Source organism: Gallus gallus, chromosome 5 (assembly GCF_016699485.2).
Source record: "Gallus gallus isolate bGalGal1 chromosome 5, bGalGal1.mat.broiler.GRCg7b, whole genome shotgun sequence".
Lineage (NCBI taxonomy): Eukaryota > Metazoa > Chordata > Aves > Galliformes > Phasianidae > Gallus > Gallus gallus.
The window spans coordinates 34,443,065-34,464,567 of record NC_052536.1 but is presented as its reverse complement, the minus strand read 5'-3'; the positions used below and the strand labels follow the sequence as shown (position 1 = coordinate 34,464,567).

Genomic DNA, 21,503 nt, shown 5'->3' with positions numbered 1-21,503 from the left:
TGCTACAATGTGAAGTTCATCTTCAATGTCATGCTGGGAAGAAATAGAGAAACTCACTTATTCTTGGGAAACGCATGATGACACTTTTTTTGGAAACATGGGAAGTCTTCTCTGGAAGTTGTAACATTATCATTAAAAATGCATGCTTACATTTGAAATGTATTAGGGAAGCATCCAAGAACATGTAAAAATATTTTTCTTATTCCTTCTTTACTCATGCTTTAAACTTAATTTGTAATTCTGCTGGCATGGTAATTAGTGTTTTCCTGTTGTAATTATACAAGATATGAAAACTTAAAATTTATCTATTTTGAAGATTTTTTTTGCCAACAACAGTTTCATTTGCTGCTTTTTAAAATATAGAATTTGCCAGAGGTAGCAAGGAATTCATTCGTATTTTGAAGTTAAACATATGGATCATTGAAAAATTAGCTGGTTGTTATAGTATATGTCGCAGAGAAGTTTTCACTCCAGTGCAATTCAAAATACTTCTGTAGAAAACGCTAACCAATTTAATCACACCCTACCATAAAAGACTAGGAAGCTCTGTTGTGTCAGATCCTTTAGCTGAGGCTCAAATAAGAGTCAAACTTTTATTACTGCATGGGATGTCTGATGCTTCCAAGATCTCTCTTATAAAACAGCCGATTTTCCTACCTAGTGTGGAAACCAATAGAGGTTTTTAATTTGTTGGAAAAATTAAAAAAAAAAAATCAGCATAGTAAATGGAAATTAAAGAAATTCATGAAGAACAGTGACTGAACTTAGAGTTTACTGCAAAATTCAGTGAAGTTATTTTACTCTGCAAGACGGTTAAAAACATACTACAGTGCCAAAGGCAAACAATAGCTGACATTGATGCAAGTATCACTCCACATGCAAAGACACAAATACATGCCATAATTTACAATTACTATTGAATATCTTAATCGATAGTATTTAGTGGAATAATCTTTCTCTTTTTTTTTTTTTTTTTTTTAAGAATTACATAAATTTAATCAGATTAAAGCTTTCACTTTGGGGTTTAATCTGGGACATGATTTGCTAATAGCATTAAAGATGTATTTTGAAAAGGTGGCGATTTTTGCAAGCTAGCCTAAAAAAATTGTTAGCCAACTATAATAACTATTCTGATTGCAGTTAAAAACAAACAAACAAAAACCCAACACCTTCCCAAATGGGTCAACACTCCTAAGCGCTATCTGCAACCATTTAGATTTTAACATCACGGTTATTACTTATTATCAGGCTGCACAATGAGATATTGATTACTTTTAACCTTTAGATCCATGAATTCAAGAAAAGTCAAGGCAGTAGCTGAGTCTACTTTGCCTGTCTAGTAAACTTATGGCCTTTAGTGGAATTCTAATGATTTTTAGTGGCAAGGCAAATCCAAAATGAGTTTATTCTCTTGGCTCATACAAAAATGACGACATACCTAAAAATACTGCATGCATAGTAGATTTGTAGTTACTACCTACAAGTAGCTTAATCCTACAGTGTGCTGAGAGCTTCTTCACAATACCTGTCACCATCTTCTTTCACTGACTGCTTCAGCAACCCTGTACACCCCTGACACATTACTACAGAGAACGCTGTCTGGACCCTGCAGAATATGCACTGTAGGAGCAAAAAAATCTTCACGTTTTCTCATTTATATCCAATCCCCTAAGCATATTGTCCAAATATATCACTCTTCAGGCTGTTAATCTTTTAATAAGTTTTCTTTATACAGAAAATCTGCTCAAAATAAAGACTGAACTACAATGCAGCTTCAGTAGGTACGCAGGACTCATTTTAAATGGAACAAAGTAATCCAATTAAACTAATCTGTTTTACAAGTTAAAATGATACGAAGCACATAAATCGATCCTTGTAGGCTGCTGCTATTTGAGCCCTCTTTCTATTGCAGCATTTGGAACTGCTTCACACATTTGTATCCTCTGCCTGAAGAAAACTCAGTCCTCCGGTTCAGGAGAATTACAGGCAAGAGAAACATACAACTGTTATGTGTTAGATTAATTTGCAGAACACTTGGCATTATTATTGCCAAGTAGTCAAATTGTTCCAAGTTGTTCCGGAAGGTTGTTATTAATAGTATGTTTTCTGAGGAAAGTTCTGTCTACTTTTGGAACTGCATTTCTGTTGCCAAGGAAACTCCTTTAAGCACAGCATTCGAGGAGCACACTGCTGCTTTTGTTTGCCAGTATCCTATTCATATCATCTAAGTAAGCACTTTACATACTTCAGCCTCCAGTTTCAAATGTGGAAGTTTCTCAGTATTTATATTATGGCGTTAAATATAGTTTGCTCTTCATGTTAAACTTGGGGACTCTTGCAAGATTACTTTAACAGTTGCTTTAAAGGACTTTTTTTTTTTTTCACAAGTTTTCAATAAATTAGTTTTAATTTGAATAATAGCTCCATAGGTTATAGCACTAGTCCTTAAGTGTTAATTATCTTTTCACTCTGAAATTAATGTAGTCATTTCCTACTGACTCCTCTACACCATTATTGAAGTGCTGAGGAAAACATGTCATTGAGTTCTGAGCCAGAACTGTTGTGATTAATCCTGGTCACATGGCCAATCTCTGCCAAAAGGAGATCACTGAAAAAAGGTGACAAAGACAGTGATTTCCTGTCAGCAAAGAGTACGACAGGGCTGTCTAGAAGTGATGCAAATGAGGGAACTTTCAGCAGGGTTTGTTTGATCCACTCGGGCTGCCCAGGCCGCGCCAGGAGGGCGGCCAGTGGAGCAGCAGCACACCCAGAGGAAGAAGCAGCACCTTACGCCGTTTTCAACTTGGTTTGAAGCGTATCCTCAGCTTTTGATGTGTGTTTTAATGTGATTTAAACCGGGGGTCTGCTTGCCGCAAAGTAAGCGGTTTTGCAGTTAACCTGCCCGAATGCCATACCAACTGCATTTCTTCACAATCTCTGTGCTACTACATAAGGTTTTCTTCCTGCTCTCATGCCCACATTTTCTGAGAACTTTTCAGTGCAAGTCTTACACAGCTCATGCAGTTTGTATCAAAAACAACATCCATCACTTGTAACCAAACAGGAAAATATAATTTCTTTTATTTGATATTTTAAAATGTTTAGTTAATTTTATTCTGAACATGCCAACAGTCTGAACAATCATACTGTACTTATTTAAATGGGGTTTTAATCTAACACAATTAAGTTTTGCAATTAATCTTCTGAGGGAAATGGAAAGAATTATCATTAACTTTTCTGCCTAGTATACTCATTTCTAATCTCCCCAGTTTCAGTAAATACCGATTTGCTTCATTTTTGAACACTCAAGGTGCAGAATTACTCAAGTTCTCACTAAAGGGCTAATTAGCAGAGTTTAAATTCTTTGGGTTTGATCCTTTGGTAACAGCATACGAATGCAGCTGAAGTCAATGCAAGTTCTGTGTACTTAGAGCTTATGAGATCAGGCTTACATGTAGTAGATTAAAATGAAATAAACATGATACATTAGGCATTAAACTGAGTTGTTACTGCAGTACAAAGAAGTGAGAGTCCAAAAAAAAAGGAAAGGGGGGGGTTGGGAAATGTTTCTTTCAATTTTTTCTTAGTTAATAGATACAGCATTAGGGGACAGATACATTCTCAGCTGCGTGTTCTGTGACTGCCATTCCATCACACACCAGTTAATTTTCATAATCATTAGTTTAAGAGTGTAAAGCTGAAATCATTTAGAGCTGCAGGGGAACACTGGGAGGAAAATGAAGGAAGAATAGTTTTCTATTTTTGCATGTCTTTGCACTAAAGTCTAGGAAATGTGGAAAGTCAGCTTACATATTCAGAGTTTAAGAAAAAGAATGGCTGTGCTGCTCCTCTTATATTAAGGGCACAATAAAACCTGGTTAAAGAGAGATAATAAGGATCCTAATAAAAAAACCATGAAGCTCCCAGAATATTACAAAACAAAATTAAGCAGAGAGTTAACTTAAATTTGTATTAAATCTGAAAATAGAGTACTGGGAAAATAGTCTAACTATAAAAATGTATTTTATTTTCCTATATGCAATTTTAGCATTTATGTGTTATATTAGGCTGCTTTAAGGTATGCTTTTCCCTTCCCTACCTGTGCTACCACTGTTCCATCCCATTCATAGACATCTTCGGGGGCAATGATCACTGTTGCTAACAGTGTTACCACAGCTGGATCCCTGCAGTGGGCAGTTTGCTGGCTTACAGGTGCAATTACTTATCAGCTCACTAACTGAGAAGAGAGATCTGTGGGTTTAGGAGAATCCACCAAAATGCAGGGAGTGCCATTAGAAAGTTCATATTCGAAACTGTAACTGGTAAAGATGACAAAAGCAAGACCTGTGTTTTCATGACAACCCACACCACTGAGGAATTCTGATAATAAAAGCTGCCTGAATATGTCTTTACAGATTTCTTTCCGTATGGAGTAGAAAGGCTCTGTTCACAGTGAAGAGAAGAGTAAGCAGTGCAGATGACCAATGGCTTTGAGCACGAGATCATCCACCATCTTGTATAAAACTTTAAAAAAAAAACACAAAAGGGTGTCACATCTGATTCTGGCTACTTAAAAAAAACCAAAACTATTAATGGCATTTCTGAAGACATGTTTATTCTGTTACTTGAATCTCAGAAATTAAGGATGATAAAGACCTACTGATTTATCTCTCATCTTTTGCTAGGGTAGATTTTTTTTCCCCTTATGTCTACTTTTAAATGTCTGAATTTATGGGGTTTTCAGCATTTCTTTGGGAGGTGGTTATTTGGTGTGTTTTTGTTGTTGTTTGTTTGTTTCCTTTTGAAAGGCTAATAGATCTTACTGCTGTTCACTCAAGCTTTTTACATTACCTGAAAATACTCATCCTGGTTTAGGGGCACTTCTCAGCTATCTCATAACCAAACTGAAAATTTCTAGTTGTTTAAGTCTTTCCTTTTGTTCTTTAACAATTTGCTTTCTGCTTTCACTATAAGGGTATATTGAGAGAATATTCCCTGTTAAGAGGATAAGCAGTCTGTTTCTTTCTACCCTTCTTCGAGGTTTTGCAGTGGTCAGTACTTTTGAGACAGGGGCTCTACTACTGAGCAGATGCCCTTGCCAGGGAAACTGCACAGCAAGTTGATTCTGGTGTGTGCGCTGTATGAGTTACAACTACTGTCTCTGACAAAAACTTCCTGCTTTTGGAAGTGTCAACTTGTATCATAATACAGAATTTGGTAATAATAAAAGATGAATACTCTCCATCTTGAATAAACAATATTTCTCATTTTGCCTTCATCTTCTACTGCCAAGTAATTCATAAATTACTGCCCTCTTCTCACTACGTATTTATCCCAGTCTGACCATCTATAATTATTTTTAATGGCTATATTTGGATATCAGAAAGGGAAGTATCCTAAACATCACCTAAAATACTTGTGCTGTATAAGCACCGTGGCTTTTCATACTTATGAGTTGATTTTTTTCCTAAAATGTTATGTTTATTGATTAATTTTTTATTTTTATTTTTTCTAAGTATACCACTAAGACTAACAGCTAGATTAGATATGTACATGCTGGTCTTATAAGAACAGACACTACCAAAACACTGTTTTAGACCTGCAAAAAGTTTATACCCACTTCTGATGTTGCTTATCTCTGAACTTATGGAGAAATAGAACTGTCTGTGCAATTTATTTAGAAAGATAGGAAAAAAATAGTGAAACATTAGTAAAAATAAATGATTGACAAAGAAATAGAGATTACTGAATTAAACTCACTTGCAGACTAAAATAGTTCAGACCTGAAGCATATTTCCATTCCTAAACATATTAACTTGTTCAACAACCCTTTTTCATAGGATATTTTAAATAAAAGGACTAAAATTAGAGAGAATAAAATGCAAGAAGACCATCAAGAAAATAGGACACCAAAGCAGGAAAAACTAAATTACGTTTAATAAATTATCAAATCGTGCTATCATAAAAGAAAGAAAACAACTTCTATTTGACCTTGAATGTACCATTTATTCGAAAAGAAATTAAAAAAAAAGCTAGAGGGTAGTTGTTTCTTGTCATTATACTGTTGCTGATTCTGTGGTTAGTTATTAATTTTATTTTTTATGATTCACAATCTGCTCTTTGAAATATGCCATATGCTCAAAGCAATTCAAGGATGACAACTGTCAGAATTACTCCAATAAAAATTGCCTAAATGAGGAAGATTTACTGCAGTCTGATATCTCTGTCAAAAGCCTCCCCTTTCTTTTCCCCACCACCCCTAGTAGCGATAGACTGTAGCTTCTCTGACATAGAACGAAGCCTGAAACAGTGTTAGGATCAAATCACTCATTTTGGGCAACTTCCTCTAAGTAATCACACCTAAAAAAAGTGACAAAGTGTCTCAGCTAAGGCTACTATGATAAATTTAAGAAACGATGTGTGTGTATGTATGTATATAAACATACACGCATATCTGAAAACTGTATTATCAATATGCGAGTCCAAAATTATTTTGTTGAAATCAAAAGGCAAGTGTGATGACTTAACATGACAACAACTGCTTTATGTATAACTAACAAAAATTAAATTGAAAGAATCCTGTATTCTGGCAGCAGCAAACCAAAATCAAGGCAAATTTCTTTCTTCCCAGAAGAGGTCTGAAAGGTGGATGAAAATTCAGCTGAAAGCTCCAATCAAAACACGTTTTGTGAAATGCTACCATCTCCTTTTTTTTTTCCTTCATTTTGTTTCACTCTATTTATTAATGCCGTTTCATTTATTTCTATTCATCTTGAAGACAAATCTTTGTCCTTCTATAGAATTACACCAAATAGAATGTGATAAAGGTAACTTTCTTGCAATTATGATGTCGGTGCAGCCTGTCAGCGCACAGGGGATGGAAATGAGGTTGGGGACAGGGAAAGGAATTCTAATAGACACCATGATACATACAATGAACGCAGCGATATCCTGTGAGAGAAAGACTTGTCAAGCTAATCAGATCTTCTATAGCTAGGTAAAGGCAGTAACGGTAACGCTAACCTTGTAAAGATGCTGCTGCTGCTCCTCTGACATCATCAGGTCATGGCTGTCCATCACAATGGATTCCATGTCAATCAGCCAATCCCAGAGCTCCTGGTATTCTGAATCAAAGTCCAAAAGGCTGTAGATAAGGAACAAAATGTATTATGCATAAATACGGTGTAGTTGTTAAAATCTTGTATTAGAATAATATATTCTTGAAAACTCATGATGTTCCTAGTTATATTTCTAAAGAGACATTCTGTATTTATACAGAGTTGAGGAAAATGAAAACTGAAATCCAATTTAAGCCAGTGCCATGACCTAAATTCAGTGGCTCATGCCAAATCCTGACAACTGTTGGCATACTGCATTTGCTTCAAAATTTTTGAAATAGAAATCCTCCATAGATAATGTTGATTAATGGTTTTTAAAGCGCTGACTTTATATTGAATAAGCTTTGCAACAATCGTTCCAATACAATTCATATAAAAATATTATTTTCACAGAAAAATGACTCAATCCATTCAGCCATCCCTCTGCTGTCTATCTGCCTATCTCTGTAAATATCCTACATTTATTTTCATGGATGAGTAGCTAGCATTTCAACTTAAGGCCTTAAGATAGGCTTGAGTGAATATGGTAAGCCAGTGAGAACTAAGGCCAGATACAGTATTAGACAGGTGTTCCCTACAGACATGTAAGAAACAAAGGTAAGGACAGGAAGTCAAAACAATGAATCCTTGAATAGCCAGCAATCATTAAAATTCAAAGGAGGATCACTACGGTTTTCAACAAAATAAATCATTAGAATAAGGAGCTTAAAAGGATTAATGTGATTCTCCATTGAAAGCTTAGTGAATAAGTAAAGCATAGTGTCTTCTCAAACACCATAGTACAAGACAGAAGGTACATGCTAAAAAAACTGCACATTTGCTAAAAAGATACCCTTTGGAAAGAGATCTCCAAACATCCAGAACTGGAGTTAACAAAAGCCTTGTCAGTAGTATAAAAAAAAACAACAACAGACTGATCAAACAATTGTACATGTTCCACTGAAGCTGATTTATCCAGCTATTGAAAACTATTTTACCTTTCTGCATCTTTAGCAATGCCATCAGAAAAATTAGCAGTATTTCAACAATAAACTAAATGTTTCTAATGTTATTAATGCTACTGCAGATTCAGTTAATAAGAACTAGAGTACCACATGCACGGTAATTTTGAAAGCTTGTAGAAAGAAAGAAGGAGAAAGAAAAAAAGAGAGAAAGTGGGAGAGAAGGAGAGACAGGAAACTATTTGCCTTCTCTGGTATTATTTTCAACGAGCTGACAATAAAGGAAGCCTTGTATAATGCCCAAGTGTTGATTCCCGCTTTTGAAGTAACTCCAGTTTAATCCACTGTACTTAGTGTACTTTTACTCAATAATTTATGAGGTGTATTTGCTTAAAACTACTCACTGTCCTCAAAAGTAAGCAATGGTACAATTACAAAGAAGAGCTAGCATACAAAAAAGTACTATTGTTGAAATATAATATTTTCATTGGGAGTGCAGGGCTTTTCTTCTCTTTCAGGAGCCATTCCTCTCAAATATCATTTTGAAACTAAAATAAAACTAAACTCCATTTTCAATACTGTATTAGAAATGATATTGAATCTTTATCCCTTCCTCTGAAAAGAGTATAACCATTTTTTATGTTTAGTATCTAGTGCTCCTTTAGTCCCCTTCTGTATTATCCAAGTATTATCCAGTGTCATAAAACTGACAGACATTTATTAAAACATGTGTTTTATCATATAAGAAGCTCAATTTCGTTTCATGTAAATTGGTTCTGATTCAGTTGGACTTGGTCCATTTGTATCAGTGAAATATTTGAATTAAGATATGAAACTGACTGACTCAAAGCCCAGCATCCAACATTCATGGTCTTCTGATGCCAGAGTGGGATAGGATGGGCCTTGGGAAACAGCACCAGGAAGTGAACTGGGATTTCAATATAATGTGCAGAACACATGCTGAATCCAAACACCTGCTTTATATCTACTGAACCACATTTTGGTTACAATCCCAATTTGTCCATTTACTGGTATAAGAGAATGAATTGATCTTTTAAATACACACAAAAGCACTTTTCCTTGACCTTTACAAAACCCAAATAAGCACTGTCATGCTGTTTCCTTGTTTGATTTCTAGCTAACATTCTAAACATCTTAACACAAAATAAAGAGTGAGTGAAAAAGGATTCATAGGAAAAATCCCAAGAAGGGATTTCTTTTTTTCCCCATAGTTTAGATCTTGTGCCTCTTTTCTTTTTTCTTTTCCTCCTCCTGATTGTAAAATACACTTAATTGGGAACACTTTTAAGCAAACTGTCTAATGCTCTTATTTTCCTGAACCTGAAGATAGTGAAGCCTTAAAGCATCATTAAAATAATAATAATAATAATAATGGGCTTCAGTATTTATAATAGTTCTGAAATTATTCTGATGTTTTTCAAATAAAAGCTTTGTTTTGAAAATTAATGTTTTAAATCTAAATGGAAAATACTGACTACTCTTTAATTACTATCTGGGAAAAAAAGATAAATTATTAAGTTGCTAAAAAGATACTTAGAAAATTCAGTAAACATAGTATCAGTGACATGTTAAGATTAAAATGTACCTGTCAGTATTTAGGTGGTCTATTGAATGTGTCTTATGATGAGAACAGTTTTCTTTTCCTAGGTTTAGCAGATCTTTTTCACATTGCTACAGGCAGAGTGAAGAAAAGCATAACCTCTGAAATACTGTTATCAGTGTTACAAACAAAAGCTACAGAGAAGTTATAAGTCTGGTAGATAACAACAGGAAAGATTTAATGTTAAAGGGCTCTCTTTATATAGGTTTGCTGGTTAATAAGCTAAAATCATTAGCTACATAATAACTGAAATGACATTAACAAGTATATTTTACCTTGGTAAACAGGGAATCAGATATGCAGAGTTGCACGTCTAATCCCTTGAACCCTAAACATATTTCTTAAAATGTGGACATCAATTTATTATTTTGAATGAAAATTCATGAGCACCTTCCTCATGAGAAAACACCAACTCGTCTGTGGCATTAATAAATAAAAAGGAATGTGAAGCTATTTCTAGTAGCTTTTTTTTTTTGCCACATCTAACACACACATGCAGTTTGTATTACTTCTTTGATGGCATCATTCACATAGTATTTAGAAGTACTGTAAACATGCTGGTATGCCTGCCAAAAAAAAAAAAAATCAGCCACACACAAAGTTCTTTAAGGTTTCTAGTTCATCCATTTTTGGAATTCCTTTCCATAACACAGCTTTATTAGGCGGATATAGGAGAAATCAATATTCTGACCATAACACTGTCCCATACTCCATACACACAACCCTCTCTATTGTCATAACAACATCTACGCTGCAGGAAATCTTGTTCTTTACAGAGTAACTGGCATCACCCTGTTCTGCAGATACTAATTTCTACTACTGCTGCAATATCAGCTTAGCTGTTTACTGCACAAAGTCACTGTCTCACTGTATAAATGATTCTTCGTCTACAGTAACTCTTGTACTCCCTGGAGACATGCCTCTTTCTCTTGTGCCCAGTGTCCACAACAGGCAATGGACAGACACCCTAATTTTCCCAGTTAGCTGAACAGCTTCTTGTCTGTAGAGATCTCAATCATCCTGCAACAGATACCTGCTCACGCTGCTACAGAACTTCTGTTTACAGTTTTTATGCAGTAAGGAAAAGCTGCATAAAATTTATTTTCAAAGCTATGTATTCATACTGGAAGGCATTACCATTGTGTTCAATACAGTACCTCAGACTAGATCAAATTGAAGCTTTCCATCTGAATTCAGCCCAGCAACTTTTCTATAATTGCTAAATGCACGGTGTGTCTATCTCCCTCACATCCTTTGGCCCTTCATTCTACTGCTGAGACTATAAGGCCTAAGATTGTCACAAGGGCCCAGAAAGGTGGCCACAGCACAGAAACAGAGAATACCACTAGATCATCATTACCAGTAATATGCAGGAAATTATGAGTACAGACAAAAGCAGCCAAGAGCCTCCCTATCTGCTTCAAATGTATGATACGTGGAGTTACAGACTAGATTTTCTCATGAGGCTTAAAGCTTTCTTTATAGCCTTTATCCTCAAGAAAAATAACCTTGTTACTGTCTGACAGTCTTGCATCCCACACAGAATTCCAACCTCAATTCTTGCTCACATTCAACTCCGGCTACAAAATTAGAAGCTGTTTTCGAACATTTAACCCCCCAATACACACCTATATACATATCAATTCTGAACAAATTATTTTTATAGCTGGCAATAGCTGCTCTAGCATGTTTGAGAAGCTGACAGATTTCTGCATAAGTAATCAAGATCTCAGTAATCCTACATAATTAGCCCGCATCAACTTTTCTAAAACAGTCATCTTTCTGTATAATAAGAGGGGATGTTTACAAGACTCATTTATCCTTACAGTTAGTAATTTAATAAAACTGTATTTCCAAGACCTCAACATAGAGTTAACAATTGTAAAAGGAAGTTACATGGATGAAGAGCACTTTGGTCAGTGATATTCCTTTCATATGATGTTGAAAGTAAAAGTTCTCCTGAAATTTCTGGTTACTAGAAAACTTGTATCAGAATGGGGATGTACACTAGTCAGCTCTTTTGAACTACTTTTGCCACAAACTATTATGAACCGTCAGGGATGTCCACCACAACATTCTCATGAAGAAGCTGGCTGCCCACAGTTTGGACGGGCATGTGCTCTGCTGGGTGAAACACTAGCTGGATGGCTGGGCCCAAAGAGTTGCAGTCAATGGAACTGAATCCAGTTGGCAGTCAGTCACAAGTGGCATCCCCCAGGGCTTGGTACTGGGGCCACTTTTATTTAACATCTTCATTAATGATCTTGATGAGGGGATTGAGTGCACCCTCAGTAAGTTTGCAGATGACACTAATTCAGGAGAATAGAAGGCACTACAGAGGGACCTGGATAGATTGGATCAATGGGCCAAGATAAACTGTATGAGTTTAGGGCCAAATGTCAGGTCCTGCATTTTGGTCACAACAACCCCAGGCAACCCTACAGGCTTGGGGAGGAGTGGCTGGAAAGCTGCCTGACAGAAAGGGACCTTAGTGTACTGATGGACAGTCAGCTGAATATGAGTCAGCAGTGTGCCCAGGTGGCCAAGAAGGCCAAAGGCATCCTGGATTTTATCAGGAATGGTGTGGTGAGCAGGACTAGGGAACTAATCCTGCCCCTATACTTGGCACTAGTGAGGCCCCATCTCAAGTACTGTGTTCAGTTTCAGGCACCTCAATACAGAAAGGACATTGAGTTGCTGGAGCAGGTCCAAAGAAGGACAACAAGGCTTGTGAAGGGCTTGGAGAATATGCCCTACAAGGAGCAACTAAAGGAACTGGGGCTATTTAAGTCTGGGGAAGAGGATGCTAAGGGGAGACCTTATTGCTCTCTTCAAATACCTGAAAGGTGATTGCAGTGAGTGTGGTTGGTCTATTCTCAGTGGTGACAGAACAAGGGGAAGTGGCCTCAAGCTGTGCCAGGGGAGGCTTAGGTTGAATAACAAGAAAAACATTGTTTACAAAAAGGGTTGTTAAGCACTGGAATAGGCTCCCCAGGGAGGTGGTTGAGTCACCATCCCTGAATATGTTTAAAATCCATTTGGATGTGGTGCTCAGGGACATGATTTAGTGGAGGGTTGTTAGAGTTAGGGTAGTATGGTTAGGTTGCAGTTGGACATGAAGATCTTTAAGGTCTTTTCCAACCTGAGATATACTATGATTCTATGTCACTGTGTACATTTAGAGTCATCAGATATGATTTTGTTAAAGAAAAACTCTTAAACCAGAGCTATAATAAATTCTCTTTGTTGTGAAAAAAGTGAGGGGCAGCCATTTAAAGCACCTTTTCTGCAATGAAACTGCTTAAGATTCTTCTGTCAAATTTCCAAGAAAACAGTTAAACATGTGAAAAGAGTTAGAATTGCTGCTTTCTAGAAGTACAAAACTGGGAATTTTAACTTCAGTTACATATACATATGTGTGTGTATATATATATATAACATATACATAAATAATACACATTTTATATATACACGTAAGATATACGTATGCTTTAGCTCCGCATTCAACTTCCCTAGTCACCAGTATAATTACTTTTACAGAGAACTGTCTTACAGTTGTATTAAGAAGTTATAAAGACATTTCCTTGTAATATGCTAAGAAATTAAAAGAAATGAAGAGATAAAAGGAGAAAAGTCTGAAGTGAAAAGGCATTACATTTATTTTTAACTGATATAGTGAATTGCCTCTAGATAATGTTAGGTAGTTCTATGAACAAACCATGACTTGCATACTTTATCTAGGACAGATACATTTTTGCATTAATATATGACAAAGCTTTTCACTGCTTCTTGACCTAGGAAGAAAAGTTTGGGTTAACTAGAAGTAAGAAAGAGTATATCATGTAAAAAATAATACAGATCAGTGAGAATAAAACAACAAAAAGAATAGTTCCCTACCCATTACTTCCCACTGTGTGAACTTTTGACATATCAGCAAACTCTTCCTTTCGCTTGCTACTACTGTTGTACTGCTCACTGTACAGCTTTAAGGACATCTGTTCAACAGCATCTCTTTGTGCTTCCAGATAGCATAGCTGAACCTCAGCCTAGAGAAAGAAAACAAAGAAAAAACAGAACTTTTTTCTTTAATTCAAAAAGAATGCATTTAAAACAGCTACTTTTGCATTGCAAAAATTTTAACAGAGGAGTATTCACACCATCATTTTTCTCTTAGCATGATAGCCAAAAAGGCTGAACCAGTGAGTCAGATAAAAGTCCAGTGTTTTCCAAAACGCTCAAACTGAAATATTTGGGTAACTATCAGAGAATGTGGAAGATATTCCATGACACATATATCCATGTTGAATAAATGTCTACATGTAGATACATAAGCAAATATTTATCATAAGCTTCAACATTTATCTGCTTAACGCTTTGCCTGTACTTCATAATTAATGAAAACCACGTTAAGTATTCTTGTTTTGGACAGCAAGTATAAGCAAAACAAAAGAAATCAGCAATAGTCACATTCTGCTTTCCCCTTTCTGGCATCCACTGATTACTCAGCAATTTTGACTGCAAAGATGAAGGCATTAAGTTAAAAGCTAAGGCAAACTCTGTGCCTGGCCAGAAGAATGCTGAATAATATTTGGAATCATAATCTATTGAAAAGACACTTTATTTAGCGCAGCTGTGGTGATCAGTTTGATTCTGGAGCTCAGAGAACCAGATGATAAGATGAAATCTGCTGTGTGCCACAATTGCCCCTAGGAAAAGGGAAACGAACAGAGGATAGAGTAAGTTCAAAAGCACTTTGGGACCAATCTGCTATTGTTTTCTTTTAATATGCCTCTCTGAAAGAAAAACACATTACAAATTCTGATAATGTTTCAAAATCTGCTACTTCTGCATAACTACACACTCATTTCTATTAGGAAAATGCCTGCTTAGCTATTTGGTACTACAGAGAGCAAATATAACAAATGGAGGAAATTCTATGCAAGGACTCCTGCATTTTCTATTGTGGCAGGCAGAGGAGTGAAGAGTTTGCTTGGCTGCTGACAGCACAGCAGTTACCAGGCTGTAGAATGAAGCTGTACACAAAGGAGGGAAAGCACTGGAGAGAAGAATGGAAATGTGCAAAATCCAGACTAAAGAAAAAAAGTTGGCAAGTGAAGGGAAGTAGGCACTTAAGAGTGGCAGTGGAGAAGGTCTGAAAGAAGGTTCAGGTATCTTTTTAAGCATGTCCTAATATGTTTTGCATATTTGCTTATGCCTTTCTTTAGCATTGATGAAGTTTTTGCTGAGTAACAACATAGCTGATTTGAAAGTTCCATTTCCTTTTCAAATTTATCTATGTTACACTTAACAACTTCATCTCCCAGTGAAAATATAGGATGGAAAGAGAAAATAAAGCCACTATTTCTTCTTCACCGTTATGAGGCCACGTTGTACTAAGGATTCTGAACTCCATTAAAATCATACACTAAGAATTCTGAATAGAAGTTTTTCCCCAATTCTTGTACCTCAGAAATATGATCTGTTTATAAATAAATTATCTTTGTTTTTAAATCCACTTGATGTCTTCAACTATTGCACATGCTTACAGCAACTCTACTGTGGCGGTGAACAATTTCAGATGGAACTCTGATTTCTTTTCAGTATAAGTTCATCCATCCAACTGTTGTGCTTAAGCATTTTTTCATCCATTCTACTGTTAGCTACTGAAAATCCAAAGAGCCTTTGAAGAACTCAAGTAGCTATTGATCTGTTTAAGTCTCAAAAAGCATTCTACACTCTGCAGAAGCTGAAGAGGCAAAAAGCACAATTTAGAAAATAGCGCATAACATGTGTGTAATAAATCTACTGCAGTTTATTTTCATCTAAAAATCTTTCATAATAATGAAGGAACAGTTTTGAAGTATTCTGGCACAATGCAGTAGAACCTTCATTAATTGCTAGCCAAATACAGAATAGCTACTTGTTATACTCTAGTTTACTTTGAGAGTCCATTTTCAGACTGCCCTACAAACATTTCTGTGTGACTTAAGGAAACTCTGAAAACTGAAGTCTCCGTCACAAACACACTGCTATGAATGTAGATGTCTAGCATGCTAAGATATGCATCATGCCACATATACATACTAGAAATTAGAGGGGAGGCAATCATTCATTTGCTCTTAATATCCTAAAGCAGAAGTGAAAGTGAGAATTGAGAGACTGACCATGCAAAAAAAAAAAAAAAAAAAAAAAGCAAGGAATGAGGTACAGCTGTTTTGTACTTTTTGTACTTCATGGACTTATTCCAAGCGATTGTTTCTACAACAAAGATGTAACCACCAAGATTACAAGCTTTGTTTGGTGACACAAACTGCCTAACAATCACTGTCCTATCAAGAAGGAATTAATTTACAATATTTAGTTGTAAAATAAACTGAGATATTTCCAATAATCAAATGTCACAATGGTCTCATATTTCTGAGCCTGGAGAATCCTATCTCTGAACAACACTATGAAAAAATAATAGTCTCTCTGGGAAAACAGAAAATTTTCTACAACCGTGCCAAACATTCAGATTTAGTGATGGGTTAATAACTGTAAACATTTTCAAGACTATCTTCAATGGGCTCTTTTTTTTTTTTTTAATGTAAGAGCTTATAAATAAACTGAGGGAGACTATTCTTTAGGACTGGTTTTGCATGACAGCACAGAATGTCCTTTACTATACAGTTCACTACAAAACACAAAAGGGGTAATCAGAGACAATACCAATCAATGAAAATACATTGTATTTCTTGTTAGACCTACATGTTAGAATGACCTTATTCTGAAGTGGAGAAAGACAAGACATGGGATAAGGGCTCAAACCATGGGAGGGAGGAGTGAAAGGATACATACAGAGTGGCAAATAAGAGACTTAAAATTTACACCAATGTAAATTGGAGATAAGAACTCAGTGTTGTGTTGTTATGCTGTAAACCATTTTTGTACTGAAATGTGCTAGAATAAATATCTCTGAATTGGTGTGAAGGTATTTTCAAACGCTATTTCCTACAGAAGTCTGAACAGAACAGAACAGAAGTCTGTTATTATTAACTACATTGTTGTAAGCAAACTATTTTGTGTTATACAATATACCATACGCATACATACAATAGAAAGTTACCCTATCTTATCCCTTCTATACAGTGCTTTCAAAAAGCTATGTCATTTGTACACTAGACACCAATTACTCTAGAATTACATATAAATACAGACTTAATTTCTCTGCCATTAGTTGAGCATTCTAGCTATATCTCCACATTATAAATTTGTAGACAAGGTATAGCTACAGAACATGAAACAGACCGTCTCCAATGCAGCTACTGAATAAAATGATATCAAGTACAGAGCACAAGATATCTCCTACAGAGATATAGCTGACAGAAGGAGTTCTTTGCCAGGCAAGAATCTGACCAAAGACTGTACAGACTTGACCATCCACTACTCCATCCCCACAGCAACCTTGGTGCAGCTTACTTCTTCCTTAGTGTGTTACCCTTTTTGCTTTTGGTTTTCCTACCTTTTCACATCTTTCATTTGCACACTCTCTTCAGGACTGAAATCAGATTAAAAAAAAGAATCCTATATTGTGAGATGTCTTTATGAAAGCCAAACATCTGACAGTCCTATTACAAAGGACAGGTTGTGTTTTGATCATGCAGGAAATTAATTCTGTTAATCAGGGCATGCCTGTTACCAGTTAAAGTCTTAGCAAAGTGTTTTTTATCATCATTAGTCTCAGAAATGCTTTTATATCAGTAATAATTTTATCACTATATTTTTCAGTGTGCTAAAACTAAAATTACAATAATATGAAACCTCCACATGGGGAAAAAAAAATTACAAGGCAACAATGTTCTTACTTATCAAAGTACTTAAACTCCTTGTGGAGTTTGAACACCAGCAGTACCATTACTGTGAATTTTATGCCTGCTCACAGGAGGCGTAAGATGAAGTTTTAGACCACAGCTGCATTACAGCAAGACAGGACTGCCTTCTCAGGCAGTTCCCAAAGCCATCAGAAATAACATCGAGGAAAAAAAAAAAAAGGCAGCAATACATTTTTTGCAGTGTTTCCCTTGCCTTTCACAAATAGAGGGGTTTTTTGTTTGTTTGTTTGCTGTTTTGTTATAAAGGGTAAGAACATGACCTGTGACTTCAGGACTGCAGAGTGCAAACTCAAATCAGTAATGTGGCCTCAGCAGCACTGTCTGTCCAAATCCATGGAGGTGTCCAGATCACACTGTTAATTTCAAATCTGGACCTCTGGTGTCTAATTCCTGACTGGCCCCTGCCTTTGCTTCTGTTCAGTGTAAAATTAAAGATACTGCAGGAGTGTGGCATGTCTTGAACATCAAACAGATCTCAGTTGTTGATCCAGAGTAGTTTCTTTTATCATAAATACCAAAAAGCATTAAAGGAAAGTATGAAAGGAATAATCTCGCCTGAGACTTCCAGGACTGTGAATAGTTCCTGACAATAGCATCCCAAAATTGTGTATAAAATCCTAGTAAGAATGAAAATTGAAAAATGGACAGTATCTTTTAGTACTTTTTTTGTTGGTTTTTTTTGCAGGTCTGCATCTCGAGGATACAAAAGGGGTTTGCAATGGTCAGGGACCAGGTGGAAAATAGGTTTGCTCTAACAAGGAAGCTCACTCAGAGAGGGTTGGGATGACAGAATAGTTCTGACCTATTCTCTACTCTAAGAACCAGCAAAATACCAATTAACAAAGACTCAGATCCATCTGCAGACATCAGTACAATGGTTAGAGTACATTTAATCAAAACGGCCATATGCGTTCCAGCCTTCTTCAGTGACACCACTCAGAATGCCACCAGAATCAGAAGCCCCCAGCAGCCCCAGTCCTACAAACCCTGTTAAACTTGTCCTATTAAAATAACAATTTATCAATACAACCTTCTGCCTTGATTTTTTTTTTTTTCCAGCCCAATAAGCCAACAATTTGTTGGGGGGAGGTCAGAACACAGAAATGCTATGTTTAATATCAAAGTTGAACACTTTCCCAGGTCAGCCTCAAGACCCCCAAGTAGTCAGGAAGTGGAAAGACTAATCAGATGCTGAAAGTCTTTCCTCAGTGTGCTAAAATTGCAAATTTAATTAAAAACCTCCATTACTTGCACAGTCCTACCATTCTCTCTGTTAGCTCCTTTAGAACAATGAAGTGGCTTAAAATGAGATTATGAACTTGCACTAATATTTCTAATGCTCCCCTAACAGCGTGAGTACCAAACCACATGTACAAGCGATGCATCTAACTAGGTCAGTTGCCTGGACATTCAAAAGGGCAACTCTTAAGGTTGAAGACACAAAGGTTCAAAATTCCAGACAGTAAGCACATACTGGATAAACTCCAGAGTAATCATGCATGTTCCTCTGCCCCCCGCTTTGCAGTGAGGGGCTTATGGGTCATTTCTAAAAATACTGAGAAAAGGTTCTTGTGAAACCAAAACCTCCTAGGGAAAAAGCAGTCAGCACACCACAAGAAGGCACAACTGAGCTCACATCAAAAACATTATGGCCTTTTTCATGGTAATTTTTCACAGAGGTCTACTTTGTGCATATTTTGGATGAATCTTCTCTCTCTGTTAGGAGCTTTACTGACTTACAGTGAAGAGAATCCCAATAAATAATTTGTAGGAAGCGGCTTCCTAATATTATATACACTAATTTAAAATTAGCGTATAAGTTAACCACTTATTTTGAAAGAAATAAGGATTATTCTTTTAAACTTACAGCACATAAATCTGATATTACTTGGACAATAATGTAATTACAAGAGCTGCTCCAAAAGTAACACCTCCTGTTTCATTATGTTGGCCCACGACATCAGAGGTGGATAATGTTGGCAGTAGAAGTTGAACCTTCCGGCCAATATTTTGATAAATTTTGTTTCTGTGCAACAGGTGACAGCAGAGGGGTAGTCTGACAAAATGGCATCTGACCTGGAAGTGTGTATGAAGCAGGAGCATGTAACTGAATTTCTCCATGAGAAAAAAAAAAATGGCATCCAGTGACATTCATCAACACTTGCTGAAACATTTATGGAGACCAAACAGTTGGCCGTGAGCACAAAGAGGCAGTGGCTGGTATGTTTCAGCAGGGGCAACAGTGACAGCAGGTCACCTCTGCTGGCAGAGATTTCTATGAGCATGGCATGAAGGCTTTTGCTCATTCCTGGCAAAAAATGCATAGCTAATGGTGGTGACTGTACAAAAACAAAAAAAAAAAAAAGCATTTTGTAGCTGAGAATTTGCTCTATCAAATAGTGCTATTGCATTCTTCATATCTGTAGTAGTTCCCATGGAAATAAATAGGAGGCATTACTTTTGAAGCAAACTGTGTACATTTACCATACTGATATATTATTCCTGTTTTATGTTTTGACATTTGTTAACGAACTGAGGTTTCTGCACATTTCTGTTTCTCATCATGCTGAAAGAAGCCTACATAAAATGCAGTAACAAGTAGTAAAAATGATGCCGTATTAGAGAAAAGATGCTATACTGCATCATTTGTGAGCATATTACATGGTAATGAAATTATTTTAAGTACTGCCTTAACATTCTGAAATTTTTTCAAGTAGTTGCATTTTAAACTTCTACATGCTTGACAAATGTTTCATATTTATTAAATTAATCATTAAAAACATTTAACAACTTCTCCCACTAGTTCCTGTATATAGTGACACACAAAATTGAAGTAATTTCAAGCTAAGGTCTCACTTTCTTCTTTTGATTCAAGATTTTGAGTCAAAAATTTTTCAAGTCCAAAGTCAGTACCTTGAAAACTGTTAATGTTCATCTCACTTGCTCTGAAATTGAAGGAGATTATCTCCATGCCTAGGATATACTCCTATTCAACGTTTTATTATCCCTAGAGAGGGAATATTTTCTAACTATAAAAAAAAAAAAAAAGATCACTTTTTCTTCTCTTAGTAGGAGAAATAATATTTTTCTGACTTTTAAATGCATTCAGCTGCTAACAATGAAAAATTGAGCAAACACAAACACAGGACTTTCTTTTACCTTCAAGATTAAGAAAGACCAGACTATGAAAGTGAATAAAATCTACATACTTAACAAAAACCATGAAATGCAGACTTAGTACTTTTCTCTGCTTTTTTTTTTTTTTTTTGAGTAAAATTCAAAACTGAAAATTTGCAAACTAATTTGAGAAAGTTAAAAAAATAGTAAGGATGGAAATTACTGTAGTAACAGCAAATCGTACATCTTAATGTATTGATTCATGCAGTTACCTTGCCACGTATAAAAAGCAAAGACAAACTGCTGCTCCTTTGAGCTTATTTATGATCCTTAGAAGAGAAGCCTCTGGAAGCACCTGACACCTACTGAAGCAGAAGGAACTGTAAAAAGATAACTGTTTTAAACGCAAAATATTTGTATTGCTGAGAGGTCAGCTTTGCCACTACTGACTACATTGCAATTTGCATACTATTAAAGCATTACCCATAACATTTGTAAAATTTAATTTTAAAGCTATGTTGTTAAAGATGTTTGCTGAATTGTAAGCACCTGGGGACGTTTGGGAAATTTGTTAACACTTTCATAGTTACAATATTTTAGCTTCATTTTGCTTTCTCTTTAACACTCCTCACCACCCAAACATGCACATACTATTCTCTTCTTTGGCTTTATGACAATGAATCTCATTTTAGTGCAAGCTGAGATACTTTTAAAGAATATTGCAATGGTATATTAATGAAGATAAAAATACTAAAAATAAAAGGGCAAGTTAAGTTTGTTAAAAGTGACACTAACATTTATTTACTTTCGCTGGGATCTGAGATTCAGTTATAAT

The 21,503-nt window shown here is 35.9% G+C and overlaps 1 protein-coding gene across 8 annotated transcripts in view; it reads right to left on the bottom strand.

Moving 5' to 3' along the window:
• The window catches only part of AKAP6 (A-kinase anchoring protein 6), a 260,787-nt gene that overhangs the window by 71,400 nt on the left and 167,884 nt on the right, over positions 1-21,503 (bottom strand). For all 8 annotated transcript variants that reach the window (XM_015287642.4, XM_040702182.2, XM_040702181.2 and 5 more), the window contains 2 exons: positions 13,578-13,726; positions 7,024-7,144 (listed from right to left, as the gene is read on the bottom strand). In XM_015287642.4, the coding sequence (XP_015143128.2) occupies positions 7,024-7,144; positions 13,578-13,726 (270 nt within the window). The remainder of the gene's footprint in view (positions 1-7,023; positions 7,145-13,577; positions 13,727-21,503) is intronic.